The following is a 23159-nucleotide window of genomic DNA, read 5'->3' on the forward strand; positions in this document are numbered from 1 at the left end:
GGAAATATCTGCCTTTTGTGACTTTTACATTTATAATGGCTCTGTTCAGAGGTGCCGTATGCAGGGACCTGTCAGTGATGAAGTTGCATTGCTTACTGACATCTATTACATGTCTTCCTCCTCTGTGGAGAGGGATGTGCAGTGGAGTTCTGGTTTGGGAAGGTAAAGGAGAGAGGGGTGGGTGGGGGCATGTGGTGTGTGCATGTGTGTGTATGTTCAAAATATCTGCTGTTGGTAAAGGGAAGGCTGAGGTACACTTACAGCAGGAGCAGGAGGTGGTGAGTGTTTATAAAGAGATTTGATTTCTCAGGGCACTCACTCCGTAGTTCTGGACCATAGGGTGATTTTGCCTCTAACACAGAGCAGTTTTACCCTGGTTGTAACAAGTTACTTTTGATAAGATCCAAGTTGTCACTGGCATCTTTGTTTCAGACTTCAGGTGGTTTTTTTTTTTTCCTTGTTAATATTTTTTAAGGGAGTCAAACTCAGTGTGTCTCTTAGCCTTTATTTTTAAGGAAGTTCTAAAAAGCTTTCTTTTTCTTAAAGGTAGTAAATTTGTACATTGACTGTTTAGGCGCATTTGATGTGTAATCTGTTTTAACAGGATATTTTTATATTTTCTGTTTTGCTGATTCCTTTTTTCTTTTACTGAAAAGACTTAATACAGCACTTTCTTACTTTTTAATTCAACTTTTTTTATACCTTACCATCTTAGGATGAATATTTAAACAACAATCTTCAGGCTTACTTCAAAATGTCCCTGTGTGCATCTTCTCACAAGGACTTTTCTCAGTTGCTGCCACTTCAGGATATTGGATGCAATAAAACAGAAATTAAAAACTCACCCGCTGGTATCGTCTCTCCAGTTCCCTACAGCTGCAATCAGGCCACGTTGACAGCCGAACACAGTCCAGTCTATATTCCCTCATCTTACATGGAAAACAGACATGAATATTCTGCCATGGCGTTCTGCAGCCCTGCTATGATGAATTACAACATTGCCAGCAATTTTGGTGATTCAGAGAGTGCATCTGTGAGGCAAACGTCAAGCCCCAGTGTGTTATGGTCTGCTCCTGGCCATCTCTCCCCTCTGACATTGCACTGTCAGTCATCACTTCTGTATGCAGAGCAGCCAAAGAGTCCGTGGTGTGAAGTGAGACCGATGGAGCCAGTGCTACCTGTGACCAGGTCAGTGCTACTCATTTTTTAAAACTTTGCTGAAAATTATTTACAGTTTCTTTAGTTCTTTTAGATCTTTTCTTTTTACATTTGACTTCTATGTGTTGGTCTCTCTGAAAAACAAAAGCAAACCAAAAAACCTCCACCAAACACCAAATCAGTCCTGGGTTTTGTCATTTTTTAATGTAACTTCTGAAACAGAATTTTTTTCAGTAGCTCCTTAGAGAGCTACACATCGGCACAAAGCACTACAAATGCCTTCAATGTGGGAACTGTCTACTGGGTATAAACAAAAGTTCAAGACTGCTAGGTACTACTTTGTGTAATAAAAATGAATTTTGCTCTGGCAAAATAAGTTTTTTGAGTGAAAGAAGTAAAGGTTCATTCATTTTTCCTTTTCATACAATGTTGTTTTAATTCCATTTTATCTGGATTTTTTTTTTACCTGCATCTAATACTTCTGAAGGCTTTTGATGAATGTAGAATTCAAGGGAAAATTATTTTCTTTGTTTTTTGGTTTTAGTATTAACAGTCACACTGCAGCATGCATCATGTTCAAAAGGATTGTGCTACTGAAAAGTCTGACGTTTCTTTTTCTCAACTGACTTTATGACAGCACTGTGAACAGCTTATTCATGGACTAAATTTTCAGCCGTAAAAAAACTGTATTTGCAAAAACATGTTCCCATTCTGCACATTTACTCATATTACAAACAATAAGCAGTGTGTAAATCGTGAGCTGGTGAAATTACTCCATTCACAGGCACAGCAACTGTTGAATGGATAAAAGTACAGGGTGTTGCATGTGCTGTTCCTGTTTTAGCAGCTGTATGTTTATTCATAGGGCTCCTTATTTAACTTCAGCACTCATTGTCAGTATGAAAAATAATGTGTCCTGGCAGCAGTTTTAGTTCAATTGTTAATAAAGTATTTGTGCTATTTTTGAGACTACCTACGTTCATTCTGCAATGGGTGGGCCTTATGTTGACTGTTCAGGGCTAAGGTGTGAGAACTGCGTCTACTTCAGACTTGTAGGCTGCACAAATCTTCAGCCCAGCCACCTGACTAGTCTCTATTTGGAGTCAGCAGAGAGTAGCAGGCAGTTCAGGAGCACAAATCTACTTTAAACATAGGTGTGTGGATTGGGAGAGGCCGTTTGGGTAGCACTTATATACAGAAGAATTTCCCAAGCAGGTCTAATGTGAACAGGTCTGACAACCAAACTCCTTCTGATTTGGTTAATGTTTCAAAACTTTGACAGCCCTGGGAAAGCTGCTGTAGGTTAGTGTTTGACACTGTCCAGATGATGGGACAGCAGCTGGAATAACCCAAGAGCAAGAGCACCCCAGCTGATGCTCTTCAGTGTGCTCTCTATGTAGACAGAAGGGAAGACAAACCTACCACAATGGAGTTTAATAAGTCTTCTGCCATTTGTATAGATTCATACAGACTATTGCTCTTGTAGCTGATGATGACCTAACTTAAGAGGAGAAATAAAATCTAGAGTCTAAATTTATGGATGATCTTTATTGTTTAGCAGCAAGTAACTACTGTGTTGCTTGGTAGCTGGACCTTCTGAGTGGTTCATTTGTCTTGATATGATGCATTGTAACTCCCGCTTTGTGTGTAGAAGTTGTAAAAAAAGAAAAAAAAATAATTTGACATGGAAACACAAAAACCAAGAGCTATAATTCCCTTATTGTGGACATCTGTCCTGAAATATGGCTGTTAAAAAAAAAAAAAGCCCTGTGTTTCCTTTCACTTTATCCTTTGGTGAGGTCTTAAATTAATGTCATGAACGTTATATTTATTGCCATGGGAACAATGACTGTGACACTGCAGATTTGTAGATTATACCTTGAAGGAAGAGTTCTTGGGATTGAAACTTAAAGGAATAGCTCTGGGGGAAGGGAGAGACTAATGCTGTACAGTGTAAGTAATTTTAAACAGCGTCGTAGTCTGAGAAAAGGGATTTTGTTTGAAAGATGAGTAAGAAAGCATTGCTACATATTTAGGCCTGTTACAGAGTTTATTTTACCTTTCAAAATAAAGCAAGAGTCTCACCGTGAGAGGAGTTTATTTTCCCTGGGTGTAAATTTCCGTTAACATTAGCTAAACTAATGTGGTCCACTTTGCTAAAGCTGATCACTGTGTAATTTGGATCTCCTTGTAGATCAGCTTAAAATAAGGAACCTGAATTCTCAGCATTCCTTTTCCTCACAAATAAGTTCTTTATATGAATACAAAAGAAATTTATTTAACTTTGTTAAATGCAAATGTTATGCAGCATAGTGTTACTTTGCACCAATAGTTCAACAAAAATGAATTGTATTCCATGTAAAAATAGATGTGAATTTTTAGACTTCTTTTTTTTTTTTTAGGAAACGGCAATAATTTGGTGATAAAGACCAAATTATTTGCATTATAGGTCCTGTACCTAGTGAAGACAAATGTTGGTGCCGGATCACTCAATTTATATTAAAATGACATGAAGAAAAAAGGAATGTGACAGTGTAATTATATTTAAAAGTAGTCTGAAATTTATTTCTGTCTTCATCTCCTAAATAAAAGGATTTTAATTAAAGAAACAAAAGGTTTATTTTCAAAATGAACAGATATATTACTTTCTAAAAAGTACTAGGAAACTTGAACGAAGTTGCCAGAGTGATGTTTCTGGAACTTAATTTGTTGTTCTTCTCTATTCTTTTCCTTGTGCTTCTGACTAATTGCAGGTAGAGTGTGTAAGTAAAGGTTTTTGGGTGCACAGGCTAGCAATGCTTACATAATTAGGAATTATAGTAACTTTGTCTTGCACTGTGTGCTAATATCTTATTTATACATTGCTTAGACTCTGCTCTGAAGCCATAATTAATTGCATTATTCTCCTACTATTTTTTCATTGTGCTTATTCTGTAGAGCACTTAAACATATCTTGAAGTCTCTTTGAGGTCATGGGTTGGCATCTCCATTTTATGATGGCATAGTTACAGAGATTAAACAAAAATATGTCCCTGAATTTTGAGATACCTATGACATGATTTTCAGCATATTAATCAATATTTGGAGCATAGCAGAACCTGTGCTTTGGAGATATAAATATTGACAGTTGTGTGGTATTAACAATTCCAGAAGTTACAGTACAGGGAGTCTCTAGAAAATGAGGAAGATAAAGATTGGAAAGTATTCTTCAGCTGATTTTTGATCATCATCTTGCACACATTCTGTGAGAGAAAGGAAGAGCCTTCTTTATCCTATGGCTTAGGTTCCTATGGGATTGAATTATCTCCAAGTGCTGAATGAGCCAGTGACCTATGGGAGGGAGAGAAGAGTTATAAGAAATTATAAAATCTGGACTATTAATTTTTGATTTAATGGATTTTTTTTATTTTCTCAGTGTTTTTTTTTCTCTCTTTCTTTTTATAATGCATAATGGTTTAGGTTTTAAAAAAACCCTGACAGACAACAAATGCCATGAGCAAATCTTGCTACTTTCTAGGTCAAATCCTTGCCACCCTTCTTCATTTTTAATAAAAAGTTGAATTTAGGTTCAAGTTTTCCAGGTGTGGCATATGCATCAAACACTTGCTGTGGCAAAGCTAGAGGTAATTAGAAGACATGACAGATACTGAATAACCTAAATAGTCTTGCTAATTCCTTCTCCTTTAGGGTAATAATCTTGTCACTTCATGACTAGTAGGAAATCACTGGCTTGTTACTTTCAAAAAAAATCTTAATTCTTTTTATGGAAACATAATATCTCTCTATAGAAACCATGATCATAAAATAGGAGTATTAGGAGGTGTAAAGCAATAAATCTTTGTCCATGTGGTTCCTCAGTGTCAGACAGGGTACATCCCCCATTTTCCTGCATCCTTCAGTGCAGGAGCTTTGTGGGCATCCAGCCAGCTACCGCCAGTTCTTCTGGAGGATCTGACAGCTCATCCATCTGCTGAACATGCTGGAGTGCACCAGCCCCAAGCGCGCTGGGAGGTGGTCTCTAACCACACGTGGGGCTACCCACTCTGGTTCGCTGTTTGTGTGGGTACATTGTCTGATCACGAGGTTCTCAGGGTAAGGAACATGTACCTTAAAGCTCTCCACTATCTCCTAGTTCTGTTGTTCTTAAAGACAGCAGTAACAAAATGGTCGGGTTTGAACCTCCTGCTGCACTGCTGCAGCTGTCACAGACAAGCAGATTTGATGCCCATTTGGCTTGCAGGAGGAATTTGTTCCAGATTGTTGCTCTGTGTGCAAGCTGTGTGCCACAGGCTGCGGAAGTCACGCAGCTTGCATGTGTGCAGGGTGACTGTTGTTAAACTTTTAAGCAGGGAAAGAAAAAGTGTTTTTTAAGACAGTTGTCATGACGGGAAGGTAAAAACCAACACTCCTCAGTGAGATGTTACGGCCTGTACTTTTTCTTTATTTTCATCCATAGCATCTCGGTGCTTTAACAACCACAACGAACATCACTCTCTACAGCATATCGGTCAGCCACTGAGATGCTCTCTAGCTAATTTTCATTCTCTTCTGACTCTCATAATTGGATCATGATTCCCAAGTAGAGCTTAAAAATATACCTCTTCTACTAATGTGAAATGCCAAATTACTTTTTCTTCTGAATACAGGGAAACAGGCAGGAATAGCAACGCTTTTTCCTCCTTGCATTAGCAGCATGTTAGGTGTGTGTGTGATACAGTCCCTTTATTCTAAGGGAGAGTTCCCCGACACTGGTTTTCCCAGCATGGCAGAAGGGGAAATAACTTAAGATTCAGCAATCCATTAACGAGAGTGTGTGTGTGTAGTCAAAGACTGGGCTTGCTGAACATCTAAACACCCTTATGCCCTGCAATATCTGAATGAATTAACATTTTTTAAAAGCTTGCAGTGACTTTGTTGTACAACAAATACGTTAATTTTTCTGTTTCAGAATTTGCTCAGAGAACCACCTTTTTCCTTTCCAAATTTTCTTCTAGGAAATCAGAGCACTTTCTCCCCAAATACTTATAAACTTGATTTTTAGTTGGCATGTGGGTGTGTTTGTCCTTATGTCATCTCATGAAACCAGCACAAAGTCTACTTTTAATATGTTAGTTAAAGCCCCTTTGACAGCACTTTTTCAGCATGTTTCTGCTGTTCTGTTTAAACTCTTGTTACTGAACAGGTTTCTTATGCCCTGGCAACGTACCCTTTTTCTTTAGAAGTATAAACCATGCTGCCTGCTGTCTTATCCCAACTGATATTTCTTCTCCTCCCTAATCCTGCTGGAAGGTGGAATGAGGAAAATTCTGCAATTTCTAACTTCTGCCTCTGTGCTTAAGTTTATACCTATGAGTTGACTCTACAGCTTTCCTTTTGTCAAACTGCTGCTGAGAGTTTGCACATGACACTATTTTCTCTCGATGTAGAAATTGTATAGACCACGAAGGTAAGGCATGCTAAAACCACCAGAAAATGAGGTCCAGGGAAAAAGTACACAATGGATGTTCTTCCTATACCTAAAAACCACTTTACCGATAATCTAAGTTCCTTTCCTCTTGCTGTTTGTTTACAGGATCTTGGTGTAAGGAATTGGCTGTTATTTCATGTTTTATCCTGTTCTAATTTTAATCTAGTCACTAAGAATAGTTCCAGTAAGTTGTAACTATTTGCAGTGCTTCAGGAATGCATATATCATTAATTTATATGGAGCAATATTTTTTTTATGTATGGAAGTATTTTATTAATTGTCTTTCTCCATTCTTCTTGTATTCAGATTTCCTTTTATGTAGCATTAGGGTGATCAGTGGGGTCATCACCTTGAAGAGAAAACTTTGTCTAACTTTGTGAGTTGATTTTGTAGTCTGAGGTTCACATCTGAAGATATTTGTCTCCAGTATCTCATTAGATAAATAAAGCCTTATTTAAAGGATGAAATACTTGACACTAGATGTGTATTGCTCCATCTAGAATTTTGCCTTGCTAACAGTATGAAGCAACTGCAGCTCTGTTCGTGGTAGAGTTTATCATGTCAGTCCAAGCTCTCTGAGTTTGCATTTTCCATGTGAAGCTTCCCAAAGGCAAAGTCCACTTGGTTCACAAATTCCTGGACTTGTACGTTTCCAAGAATTCTTCAAGATCCACCAGCATTCCATAGGATTTTCCCAGAGTGCATGTGAATGACACATCAGCAGTCCAGTTTTATGCCTTTGACTATTTTAAAACTTTATAGTCAGTTATCGTTGAAAGCTGTGGGATCAGACTATATGCTTTAAATAACCTTAACAGAAAAAGGCTTAACAGTGTTTCACACTATCCTGCATTCAGTAATAAGAAGACTCTATAAAGAGAGAATAGAAGACAATGGAAAATAATGAAACTCTTTGCAATGTAGATGAATTTTTTCCTCTTTTATAACAGCTGTTTTTCTTTTCTATCAGAGAAACGTTAAAAAGAAAAGCTAATGGCAATGACTGTACAAGCCCGATTGCAAATAATCCTGGCTCAAAAAGGGATGCCCACTTCTGTGCAGTCTGCAGTGACTACGCTTCAGGATACCACTATGGGGTCTGGTCATGCGAAGGCTGCAAAGCATTCTTTAAAAGAAGTATTCAAGGTAGGAGAATCAGCTTTTGACAACTTTGCTTAAATAAGTTGTTTCATATGATCAGGGGCTGCAGCGGTTGATCTAGTAAGGAGCTGATCTAAAATCCTGGTTTATGGTGCTGTATGCTGAAATTAGAGCAACACATGATTTGACTACTTTATCTTTTGGCTCTTGTGTTATCAAGATCTGGAAACATTACAGAGTGAGCAATTGATTTATTTAGAAAAGAGATGGAACACATAGCATGGGAAGGCCCTGCAGCAAAGGCCTTGTGGCTCGTGGGATGGCACTGCAGACCTGTGAATCTGATTGCAGTTTGCATCCCAAAGGAGACATAGTAATTGTGAATTTTTTTTAATAGACACGGTTAGAGTAGGTAATTGTCTGGAGACTTTGCTTGCCAGGAACTGTTCTTGACAGAATATATTGCCTGGAGCTGTTGAATCTTAGCATATAATATCTGCACAGTATGTAGGATATAAAAATATGTCTAGTAAAAATTAGGTACAAATCTGATTAGTGTTATTTCTCAGCCCTCCACCCTCAGCCCACCTCACATTGCAGTATTTCTTACTCTGCCAGCTCTCTCTATCTAAGATTTCCACTTCAGTGTTTAAATTCTTAAATATTTAGTATTTATTCAAATTTGCTGAGTGGCTGCAGTATGAAACAAACTCCATGTTCGTTATCACAGCCTACGGGCAGTGACACATGCACCATATTGGAAACTTGGTCCACTTAATTTCTTTAACCTTGGCTCTAGTTATCATGTTCTTTGGCCTCAGCTGGGGCCTCTTGGTGGAAAATTAATTGGATTGACATTGGCTACTACATGCAGGCACTAACAAAGAAAATCCTGTCATTTTTCGGTCTGTAATGTTCCCTCTTCTTCTGCACACAAAGCCTTTATAACAATTACTATGAACTGGTGCAAGTTCTTTTGATGTCTAAAATAATTGAAGAGAACTTTGTCTCCAGTTTGTCACAAATGGAGGCTGAATTTGATCTCAGTGTGTTTTCTGTCAGGAAAATTATTTGCCTGCTCTGTGTTGCTCATGTGTTCTTTGGCCACGAACAAGTTATCCATTGTGGCCTTTTGTACACCTTAATGTACCCTGTCAGGTAACATTTGTTTGTAATTCAAATAAATGAAAGTAAGTACTTGGCATAAAACACTATCAAGCACTCAGTTGCAACTGTTGTTATGAAGGATATTGCTTAGAAAACCAAAAAACTTCTGGGCCTACCATAGACCATAATGTTGGGCTAATGTCTAATTACAATTAGATGGTATGGCTGAGCAGCTGTGTGTGGTCTGCTCTGCTTGTCCAAGTTTGCAGTGTAGTGTATTCATCCCACATCTCTGAACATCTGCCTGCAGGCTAAATTATCCCAAGGCCACAGGAGTTTTAAACTACTTTATACTACTGTGTGCTTGGGTTATAGTGCAACGGAGAGCTTCCTCCTCCTTTCCCCCCATGTTGTGTGAAGAGTGATAAACAGTAATTTGTTTTTCAGTCATATCTGCCAGTAGGAAACAGGACAAACTGTAAACTGATCTCTTCTTTTTAAAATTGTCGGTTCAAAAATTCAAGGTTAAAATTATTTTAATTTTGCAAGGAAATAGTCACAATGGTTCAGTTAAATAATTACTCTTGGGGACATGAACTTTTGGACTTGCATCAAGTAAAAAAAAACTCTAGTAGCTGTATCTTTGCTTGAACTATTCTTAAAAGTTTGAAAAAATGACTTAAAAAACAACCTGAGAGAAAAAACATTAAGAAATGTAAACGAGTGAATATTTTTTGCATCCTTTGGTAACTACTGCAAGAGAGATTTCCAGTATTTGGCAGGAGATGATTCGACTGTATTTACACCAAGAGCATGTTCAAGTCCAGTTTACAGTAATAAACCTTTGGACCAGATTATTGATTAATGAAATATAATAACGTAAAGGGGTTTGGGTGGGGGCGAGGTGAGGTAGGAGAGACGGAGAAGAGAACAGAGGAGGCTGTAGTGGAAACTGATGAAAATAAGAGAAACACTTGTCCAGAATATCTAAAAGTTATACCTTCTGCTTGTGCTTTTCTTTGTATGATACAGTATGCATTATTTTATACTAGTCTTCTTTCTCTCTTGGGCTGCTTTTTTTTGTTAACTTTGGCCCAGGGTCAATCCTCCAAAGGCTTCTTCATTCCCGGAACTCACCACATCAGAGAGTTCAGTAAATAGAGTTGTAGTTTACTTAAATCTTTGCAGGACTGAAGCTGTGTGCACTGCTGTTTTCAACTCTGCTGAGGAAAAAAAAAAATCTACTATCTGCCATCTGTAGAGTCCCAATATACAGGAAGAAGTTGGAGGTTGGGAGCAAATTGCCACAAGAGCGTTATGTCCCATTTTCAAAAATGAGTTGGTATTAGAAGGTGCTTGGTTATCTGACAGTCATCACTAAAAGCTGGTCCATGTTATCTGGTTACTTTTTGAGGCCACAGATCGATGTTTTCAGTATAGGATAAATATGCATATTTTGCATCAGTTAAATTAATAGAGCTTAGATATATGCATATGAAAAAGCTGAGATGCTTAAAATCAAGAAGGTCCTCGTTGGGAAACGACCAAGAGAGACTGTCGGAGATGTTAAATTTTTTCTTCTTACTCTGCTGCAGGACATAATGATTACATCTGCCCAGCTACCAATCAATGCACGATAGATAAAAACAGGCGCAAAAGCTGCCAGGCATGTCGGCTACGGAAATGTTATGAAGTGGGAATGATGAAATGTGGTGAGTTTTGCATGTCTGTGTTGTTTGCTTGGGTTTTCTGGCTTTTTTTTTTTTTTCCCTTCAGTCAATTCTGTGTAGCTTATTTTTTCTTTTTTTCTTGGAATCCTAAAAAGTCACAACAGGCAATTAGAGCAAAGCTTAAGCTGGTTTTATAGGAAGGAATGTACCAATTCTTAAAGCAGAAGACGACTGTTCATTTTCAGAAGAAAACCTGTGGGAAGGAGTAAGGTGTAGAGTAAGCCCGTGAAAACCATAGTAGCTCTGCAGAGCTCTGTGAAGGCAGTTTACTTGCATGCTGCGTTCTGCAGAATGGGAACCCAAGACCTGCTGCTGCCTGAGCCTCAAACCAAGCTGAAATCCCTTCTAATATGGGGTAAATGAGCCTGTACTGTGCTCTACTGTAGAAAGGAATGCAGGAACAGCAGTGCTGCATCAGAGCAGCAGTTAATTAACTCAGTATCCTGCCTCCAACATTGGCAAGAGTGAATGCCTCGGGAGGAGTGTAAGAATAAGACTAGCACCCAAGTGAAACTACTGCTGACAACTTTCAGCTTCCAAAAATTAGCAGTTGGGGACTTCTGGTCTACAAGACATTTCTTGTATTTAACAGGTCTTAATATATTAATAGAATGGCAACTTTTCCATTGTCTCTCTTTTTAATCCTGTACAGTCTTAGCGTTTACAACATCTTATAGCAGCTTGACCACCTGTCACATGAAGAACCAGCTCTATGGTTGCCAGGCTTTTTTGTGGGGCTTTTGAGGGGCAGTGAGGGGAAGGCAGTGGGCAGGCTGTTCTTTTTTTGAACAGCCTATTTTCAGTTGATGCCCTCCAGCTCTTCCATCAAAAGGAGAAGTGAACAACCACTGTTTGTCACTGCACCACTCAGAATTATCCAGCCTTTTCTCTTATTCCTGTCTTGTACTTACACTGATGTGACTTCAATGTAGTTGTACATTTATAGACGACATTTTAAAGGTTACTTTTAAGAAGAAAATAACTTGAAAGATATTTCAATATCTAATGTACTTTCACAGTCAAGGTTTGTTGTTGTTTCTTATAGATTCCCCAACGTACATGACAGAAATAGGCTGGGAAAACATCACATAGGAACACTGGAGTGGAAAGGAGAAGGTCACCGTGCTTGGTCTTCTGTGATTTGCAGGCCTGCACCTCATTTCATCCCATTTAATGTAGATACCTATTTCTATTTCAAGGCTAGGCAGTGTTTTCATCCTCCCACTGCTTTGATCTGAAGGCTGTTTGCAGAATATTACTTCTTTCATTAGGAACATTCTTTAGCATTCCAGCCTGCATTTATTGCTGGACAATTAATGCCCATTTGTTCTTGTGGCAACATTGTCTTGTAGCTTAGAGGCTTCTCTTCTCTTTATTGTTAACGGTCTGGTTGTGTTTATGGACTACATCATATCCCCTCACAACCTCTGTTTTATTAGGCTAAATAAACCAAGAAACCCCCTCCTGTTGAAAAATAGGAAAATAGACAGAATCTGGAAGTCATCAGGGTATCTTATCCCTCAATCTGCTCCAGGCTGAAATAATCATTTTGCACTTGGATGACCAGAATCATGGGCAGTATTCCTGTGAACTCTTCTCACTGTAGTAGCATTAATACATCTCTGTTTCTGTGGGAGCATTTCTCTGCGTACAACCCAGGATCCTATTTGCCTCTTTCATGGTTGCATCACGCTGGCAGTTCATAATCATTCTATGATCTGTTATAATTGCAGCCTCGCTGTTCATTTCTAGCTGGTAACTCCCAGCTTAGAGCTACAATTTCAATTGTTCCTTGTATAATTTTTGTATTCCTGAGGTACATTTAGTTTCTGTTGCTCAAGTCAGCTAGTTCTTTGTATAGGAAGCTCCTATCTTCTTCTGCACTGATGATGCATCTCAACTTTATTGGTATTTTGCCTTAATATGGTCTTAGCTACCTTTGCTGTCTGGCCTCCAGAAAAGAAAGCATTGCGCTTGCAAATGAGACTCCTTTTAAAACCTTACTTTCTGAATGATGCCACTGTCTTTTGTTCATCTTTATGACTGAGAATTTTACTCAAAGTTTTTCCAACAGGGCTTTCTATCAAGCCCCAGTTCTGGAGTTGGAGAATTTTTGTAAAGATTGATTCCACTATGGTATTATAAGGTGGTCCTCCACGATGCTTTCCTTAAATGAATCCTTTTATTCTAATCGTCCAGGAAGTCCTGGTTTGTGATTAGACCTCACAGGCACTATGGTATTACAAGTAATAATGATAATATGTGCTTATGTCTTAGCCTGTGTTCCTTTTAAACTTGTCACATATTCATAAACGTATTTTCCTACAATAATGAATGTTCATAGGACATTAATAACTGTGCCAGACAAAAAATGACACTTTGAAACTGTAACAGGAAAATAACACAAATTGTATTTTTAAAAAATTAGTTTTTAAATAGTAGCACTGAAATTTGAGACTCTTGAAAATTTAATTCGAGAATCTTAACAATTTAATTTCAGGAAAAAGAATATAAAAATTACTCAGAATTGTCTGAGTTGCCTGATGAGTTGAGGCACCTGTGAGTAAAGCTGATGCATGGACACATGGTGATAGATATTTAAACCAGACAGATTTTAAGACTGTATTTCTTGCATGAAACATAAATGCCATTTCCTGCAGACCAGACTGATTATATTTCAAATTTTTTCTTGTTAGAGCCAGGCTTTAATACTAGGTTTTTTACTGTAGAAAGCCATAAAAGAATACGTTTTCTTTTTAATGAAGGCTTTTCTCCATCTCTGCTCCTTTCCCAGGTCACTTAGTGAATGCATTGGTTCACATCTGCTAAAACCCTGGATAGGACAGAATGGTTTGTAAATGCATTTTTGCTCGGTGGAGACTTATTGTCCAGCAGAAGTGATAAAAGAATCTCAATTACCACTTTGTAGTTTATGAAAGCTCTTCATAAAAACTCAGCACTGTTTGCATCAAATCTTTAAATCCTCATTTTGCTTATTATCAATAGACACCTTGAGAAAAATGCACATATATGTGTATATATAGCATACATTTCTGTGTGTAAATGTGAAAGTGTTGCTTTGGAGTTTCCTGGTCTGAAATTCTCTTGGATGTCATCACATTCATCAGCTTTGAGAAGTCAACCCAACAAGGCATGGGTATTTCAGTGGAGGCTAGCTTGGGGGTGCTTTGTATTAAGGTGACAGTGGATTTTTCTTACAAAATATACTGTCATTGCCAAAAGCACAAGGAGGCTCTTAGACACTGCATGTGCAAATTTCTCTGTAGGAAGCCTGTGTCACCTACTGTTCCAATCAAGAAAGCTACTGCTAAGTTTTGGCACTAGGACTACTAGCAATGGTAGAAAAATAATTGCAAAGCACTGTCACCAGGAACAAGGAAAACAGAAATACTGCAGTAAACTCTGCTCAGCAAACTCGAACAAAATGGATCAGTATAAAACTGATCTTCTCTCGGAGTTTTCTGGTGTTTACCTGGGGAGCCTGACATGGACTGGGCTGTTTGCCAAAGGCAGTCAAGAAGAGGGGAGTTGCTTCATCACTTAGCTATAGCCACTGTGGGAGCAGCTATGTTCGTACTTTTCTTTTTTTGCTTCCTGAGGCTCAAATAGACCTTCTTCCATAAGGACTTTTCAGTTTCCCTGTTGGACTAGACTTACCTTTTATTCCTCCTCTCCTGCCCCGCTCCTGTATCTTTTTCCCCATGTGCCAGTTCTCAACATGTTGAAAATGTTCCAAAGATAAAGCTCCTTTCTGCCCCCTCCCTGCCCTGAATGAGGAGGCTGAGGGGCCATGCTAAAAAGTGATGGAGAGATACTGCCCTTGAATACTGGCATCATTCCCCAGGTTTGCAGAAAGAAAAACAGACTTTTCTGTGGGCTGATATGGTTCAGGATTTGGCTCTCTTTTTCTCCTGCGCTTGGCTGCTACGTGCAGTTTCTAGATAACACTTTTAAATACTGTAAATTACTTTTCACACAGAAAGGAAGTGGGGAAAAAAATGTTTCATGGCATTCTCTGGACATCAGATGTATTAATTGTATTTTAGCTATTATAAAAATTACTGTAATTTCAGCTGGTGTTCTCATGTGTGTATGGCAGACGGCAGCTTCTTTGTCAGTAGATCTGCTCTGCGAATACAGGCGTACTCACCAGAACATTTGCATTTGCTTTCAAAGGTGACTGGAGTGATAATGATTTACTAAGGTATACTTGAGCAAGTTTTAAGCTCAAACACTTACAAAAACTGATTATAATATATTCAATGGTAGAATCTGCAGTTGCTGCTGCACTGGTTAGTTACACAAGCAGTTGCCAGGGACCAAAATCAATACTAAGAGCAACATGCCATATAACTGCCCACCATACCAGACAGCAGAGGCATTTGCAGTTTTCACAGGATTTATAAAGCAGGAGTTGCTTTAAAATTAGTGTGTTTCACTGCCAATAATGCCTGTTGCGGCTTGTTCATGGGTGAGTGAACAACAGGCTCATTTTAATGACTTTTTTTTTTTCAAGGTGTCTTATTTCTTATATTCTTGTGATCTTTACCCATGTGGTCTCTAGTGCTGTAGCTCGAGGTCTTGCCCTTGGTCCCGCATTCTCAGCTGAATACAGCTATTTTCTTGCGCAAAGAATAGCTCTAAATAAGGAGACTGCGGTAGGAAGAATGAGGGATTTGATCATCTTGTGCAATTCTCCAATTGCCTGAATTACCTCTATATGAATGAATATTAGCTATTAAGTATAGTGAGGGAGTTGGTGGTAAAGTCGGAAATAGTCCCTAAGCTGTAAGTATTTTATTGCTGTGCCTTTATACAGATTGATCCACATCTCTGTGTCTAGTTAAGCCAAACACTAAGCTGGTCTATTTATAATATATAGTTTTATAAGCACTTACACATGCCTGTTGGATGCTAATAGACATACAGGTAAAATTTCTCAGTCCTGCCTAAACTTTGGATTTGAATAGAAAGCACAGAAGCTCCTTTATGTTGTTGAAATGTGTTGTTCTAATTGGAAAGTCTGCTACTTTCTGATGTGCCAGTTGACTAGCAAGCTTAAATGTGGTTTTCTTAGTTGTGTAATCTTACAACGCACTATTTTTTCCTTTATTTTTTTTAAACACAAGTAGAATAAATATGAAATAAATGGTATTTGTTTTAATTACTGATGAGCTGTGTTTTGTGCACATTGCTCAGTGAATCAGCCTTCGCCTGCTTTGGCAATATATGGTGATTAAAAAATACAAACAATAATTTAAAATCTGTTTTGTTTGGGTTTTTCCCCCCCCCCCTTCTTTTGTCACCAACTATATTTTTTTAATTAACAAGTTTTTCATGCAGAAATGTTGTAACACTCCTAGAAACTGTTTTTATGTTTTAAAAGGAGCATTTTTTTTTAAATATGTACTCGTTATATACGAAACTTTATTTAATTAAATAACCTAAAGTAACTTAAAGGGGCTTGCTATTTCCCAGTAAGAACCCTCCACAAGTACTGAGATCTTTAATATTGCCAATAAGTATCACAACTTGACTGAATTCTTTTAAAATGGAGCATGGAGTGCAGCTGTGCAGATGAAAATTGTAGAAGATTGTATCAATTAGAAGAGGATGCTGGACTACTATTTTTAAATATTTTTTTAAAATTTTACTCATTTCTTTGATCTTCATTAAAGTATCTGGTCACTTACCTGTGTGTTTATATTTTAGATAAGTTACAAAGTGTTACTTAAAAATCTTTACAACAGGGAATTGGAAAGGGTAACTCAGGTCTTGGCACCAAAGGCCTGATATTTTCCGTGCCACAGAGAAGTCTGGGTGCCAGTATAACAGAGGTGAGGACAGCTGATCAGAGGATGTGGAGTCCCACACAAGAGCACTTGGTTCATTTCAGTGCCAGGAACTGAACTAGGGTCAATGAGCTGGTTGCAAGCACTTGCTTGACCACATGTTGCTCCTGGCAGTTGTGTCTAAACTGCTGGAATTTCTTCCTCTCTGTGTCATCAGGCATCTCCTCCTCTCCCCAGCTCCCTCTTAAACCAGTAGTTTTTCTTACTTTATCATTTTAGATATGATCCCTAACTGAACAACTTTTCCATGTGTTTAATTAAAAGACTGCTGTTCATGTGTCTTCTTTTTGGGGGCTTCACAGCTCCACCAGGTACTGGAGAACAAAATCTATGCATGTCGTGGAGCAGCTGGTAGTTTTTGATAGCCCAAGAAAGTTTCTTCTCTGCCCTGCATCTCCCTATGGCTTTTAGTCCCTCTGTCCTATTTTTCTTGTTCTGTCCTTCAAGATGCACATGTTCAATGTGCTTCAGCTTTCTAAATAGTGGAAACGATGTGAGGTGTTGCTTCTTGCTTTAGTTCAGTTCTCTCCTGGTGATTACTATCTCTGCCATACACATTCATATGGAAATCAGAGCAATTGAGATTTCTGTAGGTAGGGTACCCTGATACCTAGGCATTTCTTCGTCTGTCTCCAGTTGTACTTTTGTTCCAGTTGCTTAAGCTCACTGTCGACCTTTCCTCTTTGTCTTCCCTGATGGAAAATATTTACATACTTTCTGTGCATGACATGACTTCAGAACAGTCTGCAGCCCACTGTGCCATTCTAATGTTTTTCTGAAGCTGACAAAGCACTTTAGGATTATCCTCTTGACCTTTGTGCATTAGTCCAAAATGAGGCTTAGCACAGAGTTCACTACATCATCCAAGTCTCTTTGTAGAAATTAGTCTATGCCTTATTGTCCTTTGACACTCTCAGGAAGAAAAGGATTTGCCCAGACAGATGGTTGAAGAAATTACTCTGTGACTTGCGTAGTTCTGCAGGTAACCTTTTTTTGGGTATCATCAAGTCTGATTTCATGAATCTACCATAAGACGATGCCTCCAACTCTGATTGTCTCTGCTGGTACGTTATCTTTCCCTAACTGCTGTTCAGCTGCTCTGGCAACTTCTAGCTAGATGTCATTCAGCTAAGCATTTGGTTCTGCAAATCATTGATCGTTTTCCTTCAATCCATTATTTGTGCAAATATCCTGTCAGTACTCAACCCATTTCATCCTACCCATATTCCTTTTAAGGACGCAAAACCATCCTTGCCCAAAATGGTGCAGCCTTTAAGCTGGACTTCCAGCTGATAATGCTTCCAGTTCCAAATGCCTTGTTGCACTTGGATTCCTCCATGCCTGAGGACTGTTCATTGAACCAGCTTTGCCTATTTGTATTCTCCAGTCTCTTGGGTTTCCAGATAGAGGATGTTCTCCAATATTGACTTCTTTAATGTTCATCCTGTTCTCTTTTACATCTAAGGTGGTTTACTGAACAGGCAGCAAGTGAGGATGATAGCAATGTGTAGTTGAAAGTTCCACATCCTTAAAGTCCTGGCAGACTTTGTTAGTCCTTATCCAGTCTTTTCAGTGTCTTCAGGTTTTACACAATTGGCCTTTGCCTCTCACCCTTCTCACGGGTTGACTCAAATGATGCTTGATTGCTGCTGAAGACAAGACAGGGCTATGACCTGAAAAGCCACCTCATCTGAGGAACCTCCAGTACTGAGAGTATGCATTCACCCAACATCTTATTTAGCAAGACAAAGCTTTAATTAATTTAATCCCTTTATTTTTAATTTGGCTGATGTTTGGACCTCTTTGCTAAGTGAAACCCAGGGCCAGAATTGCATTGACTGGTTGGAATTTAGACAACTCATGGTCTATATAACTCTGATGGATATGGATGAAGACTGGTAGGAATTGCTGAATCCAATAGCTTGACAGAAGGGAAACTGCCACATTGCCATGTCCCCAGATCCAGTAGCAAGTCTGAGCGTGTATTGTTATTAGGCACATACACACACAATACCTGTATCCACAGTCAGCCACACAGTTCTGCACAGGCAGAGAATGTAGCGCTCATGTGAACACAAGCAGTGGAAGCTATATGCATTTATACAATATGGATCCTTCCAGCAGATGGCTTTAGACACTCAGTCTGTCAAATAGTTGGCCTGTGGAGCCCCATATCCCCTCAGCTGATGACCTCTGGGTCTGCAGTACCAGGTCTTGCTGGTACTCAGACCTTCTCCCACACAAATGGTAACAGAAACACACATGTGCTATGGATCCCTCCAGTAACTGGCTCTAGAAAGTCAGTGTTATCCAATAGCTGGCCCCTGGATCCTCTGTTCTTCCAGGTACCTTGTGCACAAACTCTCTTGCACGTACACACACACAAATAGGTCTCTGGCACCTGGTCCAAATCTATGGCCCTACTGGTAGCTCACACCCAGATCCTCTGGTCTTTCTAATAGATGGCTTGGAATGCCTGGTCCCTCCAGGTGAACCAAAAAGCCTTTCCTGTTGACTTATCTGCTGGATGTCATGCCCAGGCCACAGGCTGATCATTCTCCTTCGATAGCCCTGAGAGTGGCCTAGTCAGTATGCTTGTTGTCACTGATTAGGTTCTTGGGATTCTTCCATCTTCATCGTTCCTTTGCTGCTTTGTCTTCGCGCACTTTATGAAGCATTTAATCACATACCCTAATGAAGGAGAACCAGATTGTGTGACCAGGGCAAGAAGTCTTCAGGCAGCACACCAAAAAGACTTCATAAATGTAGTAATGTCAAGATAGTAGCAGTGGCAGAAAGGATGCTTTTGTCAAATTTGTTGTGGGACTGAAATCAAATGAGAGAACATTATGCTTTAAGACTCCATGGTCTCTATGTATGCTATAATAAATGTTGCTCTGGGATAGATTTATGTCAGCACAGGAATTTTCATATCTATACAAACTCAACCTTTGGCTACAATATGTCAGTAAAAGTATTGATGACCAGCACAAAAAAATTAACTTCTAAAAGATTTAGAGGACAATTTAGCTGTGATATTAGAAATGTTAAGTGCTGGAGGATTCCAGTCTAAGGATCTCTTCCTTAGCTTAATATTTTTAAATATTCTGATTTTTCATATGGTATGATCTTGCACATTATGTACTGCCAAGGATTATTTGTAAATCAGTAAACATAGTCCTTGTCGTAGAGTATGCTGAAGGGGTGAGGGAAGTAGAAGCCACGGCTGAATGTTTTAGCAAATCCCCATACCATGTTTTTGGAGATGCTTTTAGACTCTTTCCGTGGCAGCTATGCAAGAACAAATAACAGTGGTCCCACCAATAACACTGTCAGAGAATTCGAGAACGTTTGATGTTGTCAGGATGAGCAATAAATTAATTCCAGGAATTTAAAGGACTGCTTTTTGCAACAGAAATAGTGTTCTGCATGCAGAACTTCAAACAGGGGGCTTCCTCCTTCTAGTTGTAGATATCTGAATCTATGATATCTGAATTCACTTTGGGGAAACTCCTGCTAGCTTAATGGGACATAGGGAGAAAATGGGTTGCATTTCGTACGTCCCTAGCTGAACACCCAGCTAGCAGTGAGGCCCAGCTGTGCTTCTGGCTGAGAGATTTACTCTGCATTGTAGCCCAGACTTTCCTTTTCTTCCCCCAGTTTACATCTAAAACAGAATTTAAAAACAGAGTTTACAAACAGCTATCTTTATTTGCATTTAAAGACCTGATTTATCTCTTTTTGATGTCAACGGGAATTTTCCCACGGTCTTTTAAAGTGTGTTAAATGAAGTTCAAAAATAAACATTTTTAAACGTTACTTTTCATTTAGTAGAATAAACAAAAGCCTCAGCTGAAGTCAGTGGAAACAAAGTTAGGTCAGTGCTGAATGCTCTAGAAATTCTGAAACTTGATATTCAGTATTAGAACATCCAATATTAAAGGGTTTTCCCCCTTCTCTCCAAACATCTGGATTTACATAATGCAACACTGAGAGAAAAATACTTCAATGCAATCATGTGCCTCTCGTGTCAGGCTCAAGAAGAGAACGTTGCGGATATCGGATCCTACGTCGCCATCGTAATTCAGAAGATCAGGTGCATTGCATCAGCAAAGCTAGGAAATACAACGAGACGGCAACGCGTGTAAAAGAGATCCTGCTCAGCACAGTCAGTCCGGAGCAGTTTGTTTTAACACTGCTTGAAGCGGAGCCTCCCAATGTGTTGGTGAGTCGTCCCAGCAAACCATTCACGGAGGCCTCCATGATGATGTCCCTGACAAAACTGGCAGACAAAGAGCTGGTTCACATGATTGGTTGGGCCAAAAAAATTCCTGGTAAGAATTTCAATCTTCTTGTTCTTTATTTTAGTCAGTGCTTTTACCATCAATGTATCATTCTCTACCCTGAAATAATAGCACAGCACAGTAAATGTGCGGTATGAGAACTTTAAGCTTTTTATTCTATAAAGTAATGGACAATTTATTGCTCTCAGTAATTCACCTGGATGTATTTTGATTTAGCCAATGACCTAGCCCATAATTTACTATCGTTAGTCAAATACTTGTTCATTTTGCTAAAAAAGCACAGTTGGTGTTGCATGTAACTTCTACCTCATCAAATACAAATACCTGATTAATCTGATTTAGAAGGTTCATTAAAAGGGGTATTACCTAGATCGCTATAAAAAAGAATTTAAGACCAAATTCTTTCCTTGAATCCTGATAGAAGGTTTCTAATACCGTTGATGAGAACTGAAGTGTGTCCGAGCACTGAGTGTCTGCAGTTGCTTCAGTTGACATAGCTGCTACACAAGAGCATCAGGTTGCAAAGTGGCACGTAGTATCGATCTCAGAATTATTGTGCGCTCTCCTTCAAAACAAAAATCAATAAGGCTGCTTTTGGTTGTTGGCAACACAAAGAACACGCACTGAAGTGCAACTACATGCGTTATTGCCTTGAATGTCTCAAATGTGACCACAGTATCGTGGCAATGTACCGTTTCACTTCTTACAAACCAGAAGTGGTGAGCATTTGCAGTTCCTTCCTCACAAAGGGCCCATGATTAAAACAGAGTAAAGAATAAAAGCAGCCAGCACACAGAGAAGACGATAGTTGGCAGAGTTGTGCGAAGAAACTTGCTGTCTGGCGTAGACTAAACTGCAGACTGTGGCCCTTCAGCAAGAGCTAAGGTGACCAACTAATAGTAGTGAGCTGAAAGAAGCGCTGAATAATTGATAGACGTACAGCAGCATGGGGCTTCATCCTTAACTCCAGATATAGTGCTTTGCTGGAAGTGAGCCCTATGGCTGTGGTCACCTCGCATGGCTAATCTATTCTGCAGTGCGTCTGGTAGTCCTAACCCCACGTCCGTCAGGGCTGAGGAGCCAGCCCACCACGGCTCCTCTCTTGGATTTTATGCTGAAGGCAACCAGAGCGTGCTGGTGCGTGCCCTGGTGTTATGCTTGTGCACTATGAACAGCACTTGCTGCTGCTTGAATACGCACCCAGGAAGACATGACAGTAATCCTTACATCTGTAAATAAACTGAGTGTGTACACAGTACAGGAAACAATCTTGTTGGGGGATATTTCGCATAATCCTTAAACTAAGAACTTAGAATAAGGGAACTGTATCCTATTTCAGATCTAGCTGGAGTGGCTGAAGGTGTGACCAGCTCCAGCTGCTGGACCACATCTTCTAGTTGCAGATTACAGTCTCCACGGCTCAGCCGCTGTGTTGGAGGGTTCAGGTGTGATGGTTTTAGGGTGTGCATATTCCAGGTCAAGTGCTGAGCTGCTGGGGAGGAGGTGCTTGCACAGCACGAGCATCTTAAACCATGCTAGCCATTTGCAGTGTGATAGTGTTTTGCAGTTAATGATGTGGAATGTTTTAAACTGAGAGCCCGAATCCTTAATCCTTATTTTTCCTCATTTAAGAAACTCTGAAAATAACTGTAAAGTAAGTAACCATAAGGTGTTAAGTGCTATAATTTCTTGTCTGATCAGAAAAACTTGATTAAAAGGTGTCATTTCAGAGGTCTCCATATAGTTATGTTAATTCAGTAGGAAGCGAATTATGAAGGAAAACCGGAGAAATTCTTAGAAAAATGACCTTATTTTAAGCAATATTTGAATGGGAAAAAAACCCCAAACAACTTTTTCCATTTTCTGATTGTTCATAATTTCTATTTTTTTAACTATGTCAGCTTTTTTTTAAAAAAAACCCCACAAACCCAAAACCTCAGCCAGCTGAGATTAATTTTTTGTTTTTAAAAGATCAGTTTCCAAACCAACCCCAATTGTGACATTGATCACTTTTAGTTTATTTTCAACTTCTGTCAGAAATAAAAACTTTTTCTTGTCAGTAAGAGAACTGTACGAAGAAAACCCATTGAAGCAGTCAAAACCCTTCAAAACAGTTCCTGGGAATACTGACACTTTATCCTGTATGTTTGTTTTTTCTGATCGCTCCTGTTACACAGGAGAGAAGTAAACACCATTTTAGAACAATGCCAAAAATAGATGTGATTTTTAATATGTACCTAATTATAAGTAATATTGCCATATTACATGGTACTTGAATGTGGATTTATTTATTTTTTCCATTAAAATAACTGTGATGACTAAAGCTTAGGACACAGATTTGCAGTTTTCAACAATTCTTGCCTGAAGTTAATCTTCTAGATCTGTGCTCTGCTTCCTGGAGGTAAGGTCTTAGAAAAAA

At 39.0% G+C, this 23159-nt stretch overlaps 1 protein-coding gene across 1 annotated transcript in view; it reads left to right on the forward strand.

The window, feature by feature from the left end:
• The first annotated feature begins 754 nt into the window (after nucleotides 1-754).
• Nucleotides 755-23159, forward strand: part of ESR2 (estrogen receptor 2) — a 31145-nt gene continuing 8740 nt past the window's right edge. Inside the window, exons 1-4 of the mRNA XM_068397625.1 lie at nucleotides 755-1188; nucleotides 7596-7771; nucleotides 10429-10545; nucleotides 20471-20770. Coding sequence (XP_068253726.1) covers nucleotides 755-1188; nucleotides 7596-7771; nucleotides 10429-10545; nucleotides 20471-20770 — 1027 coding nt within the window. The remainder of the gene's footprint in view (nucleotides 1189-7595; nucleotides 7772-10428; nucleotides 10546-20470; nucleotides 20771-23159) is intronic.

Source organism: Nyctibius grandis, chromosome 4, assembly GCF_013368605.1.
Source record: "Nyctibius grandis isolate bNycGra1 chromosome 4, bNycGra1.pri, whole genome shotgun sequence".
Lineage (NCBI taxonomy): Eukaryota > Metazoa > Chordata > Aves > Nyctibiiformes > Nyctibiidae > Nyctibius > Nyctibius grandis.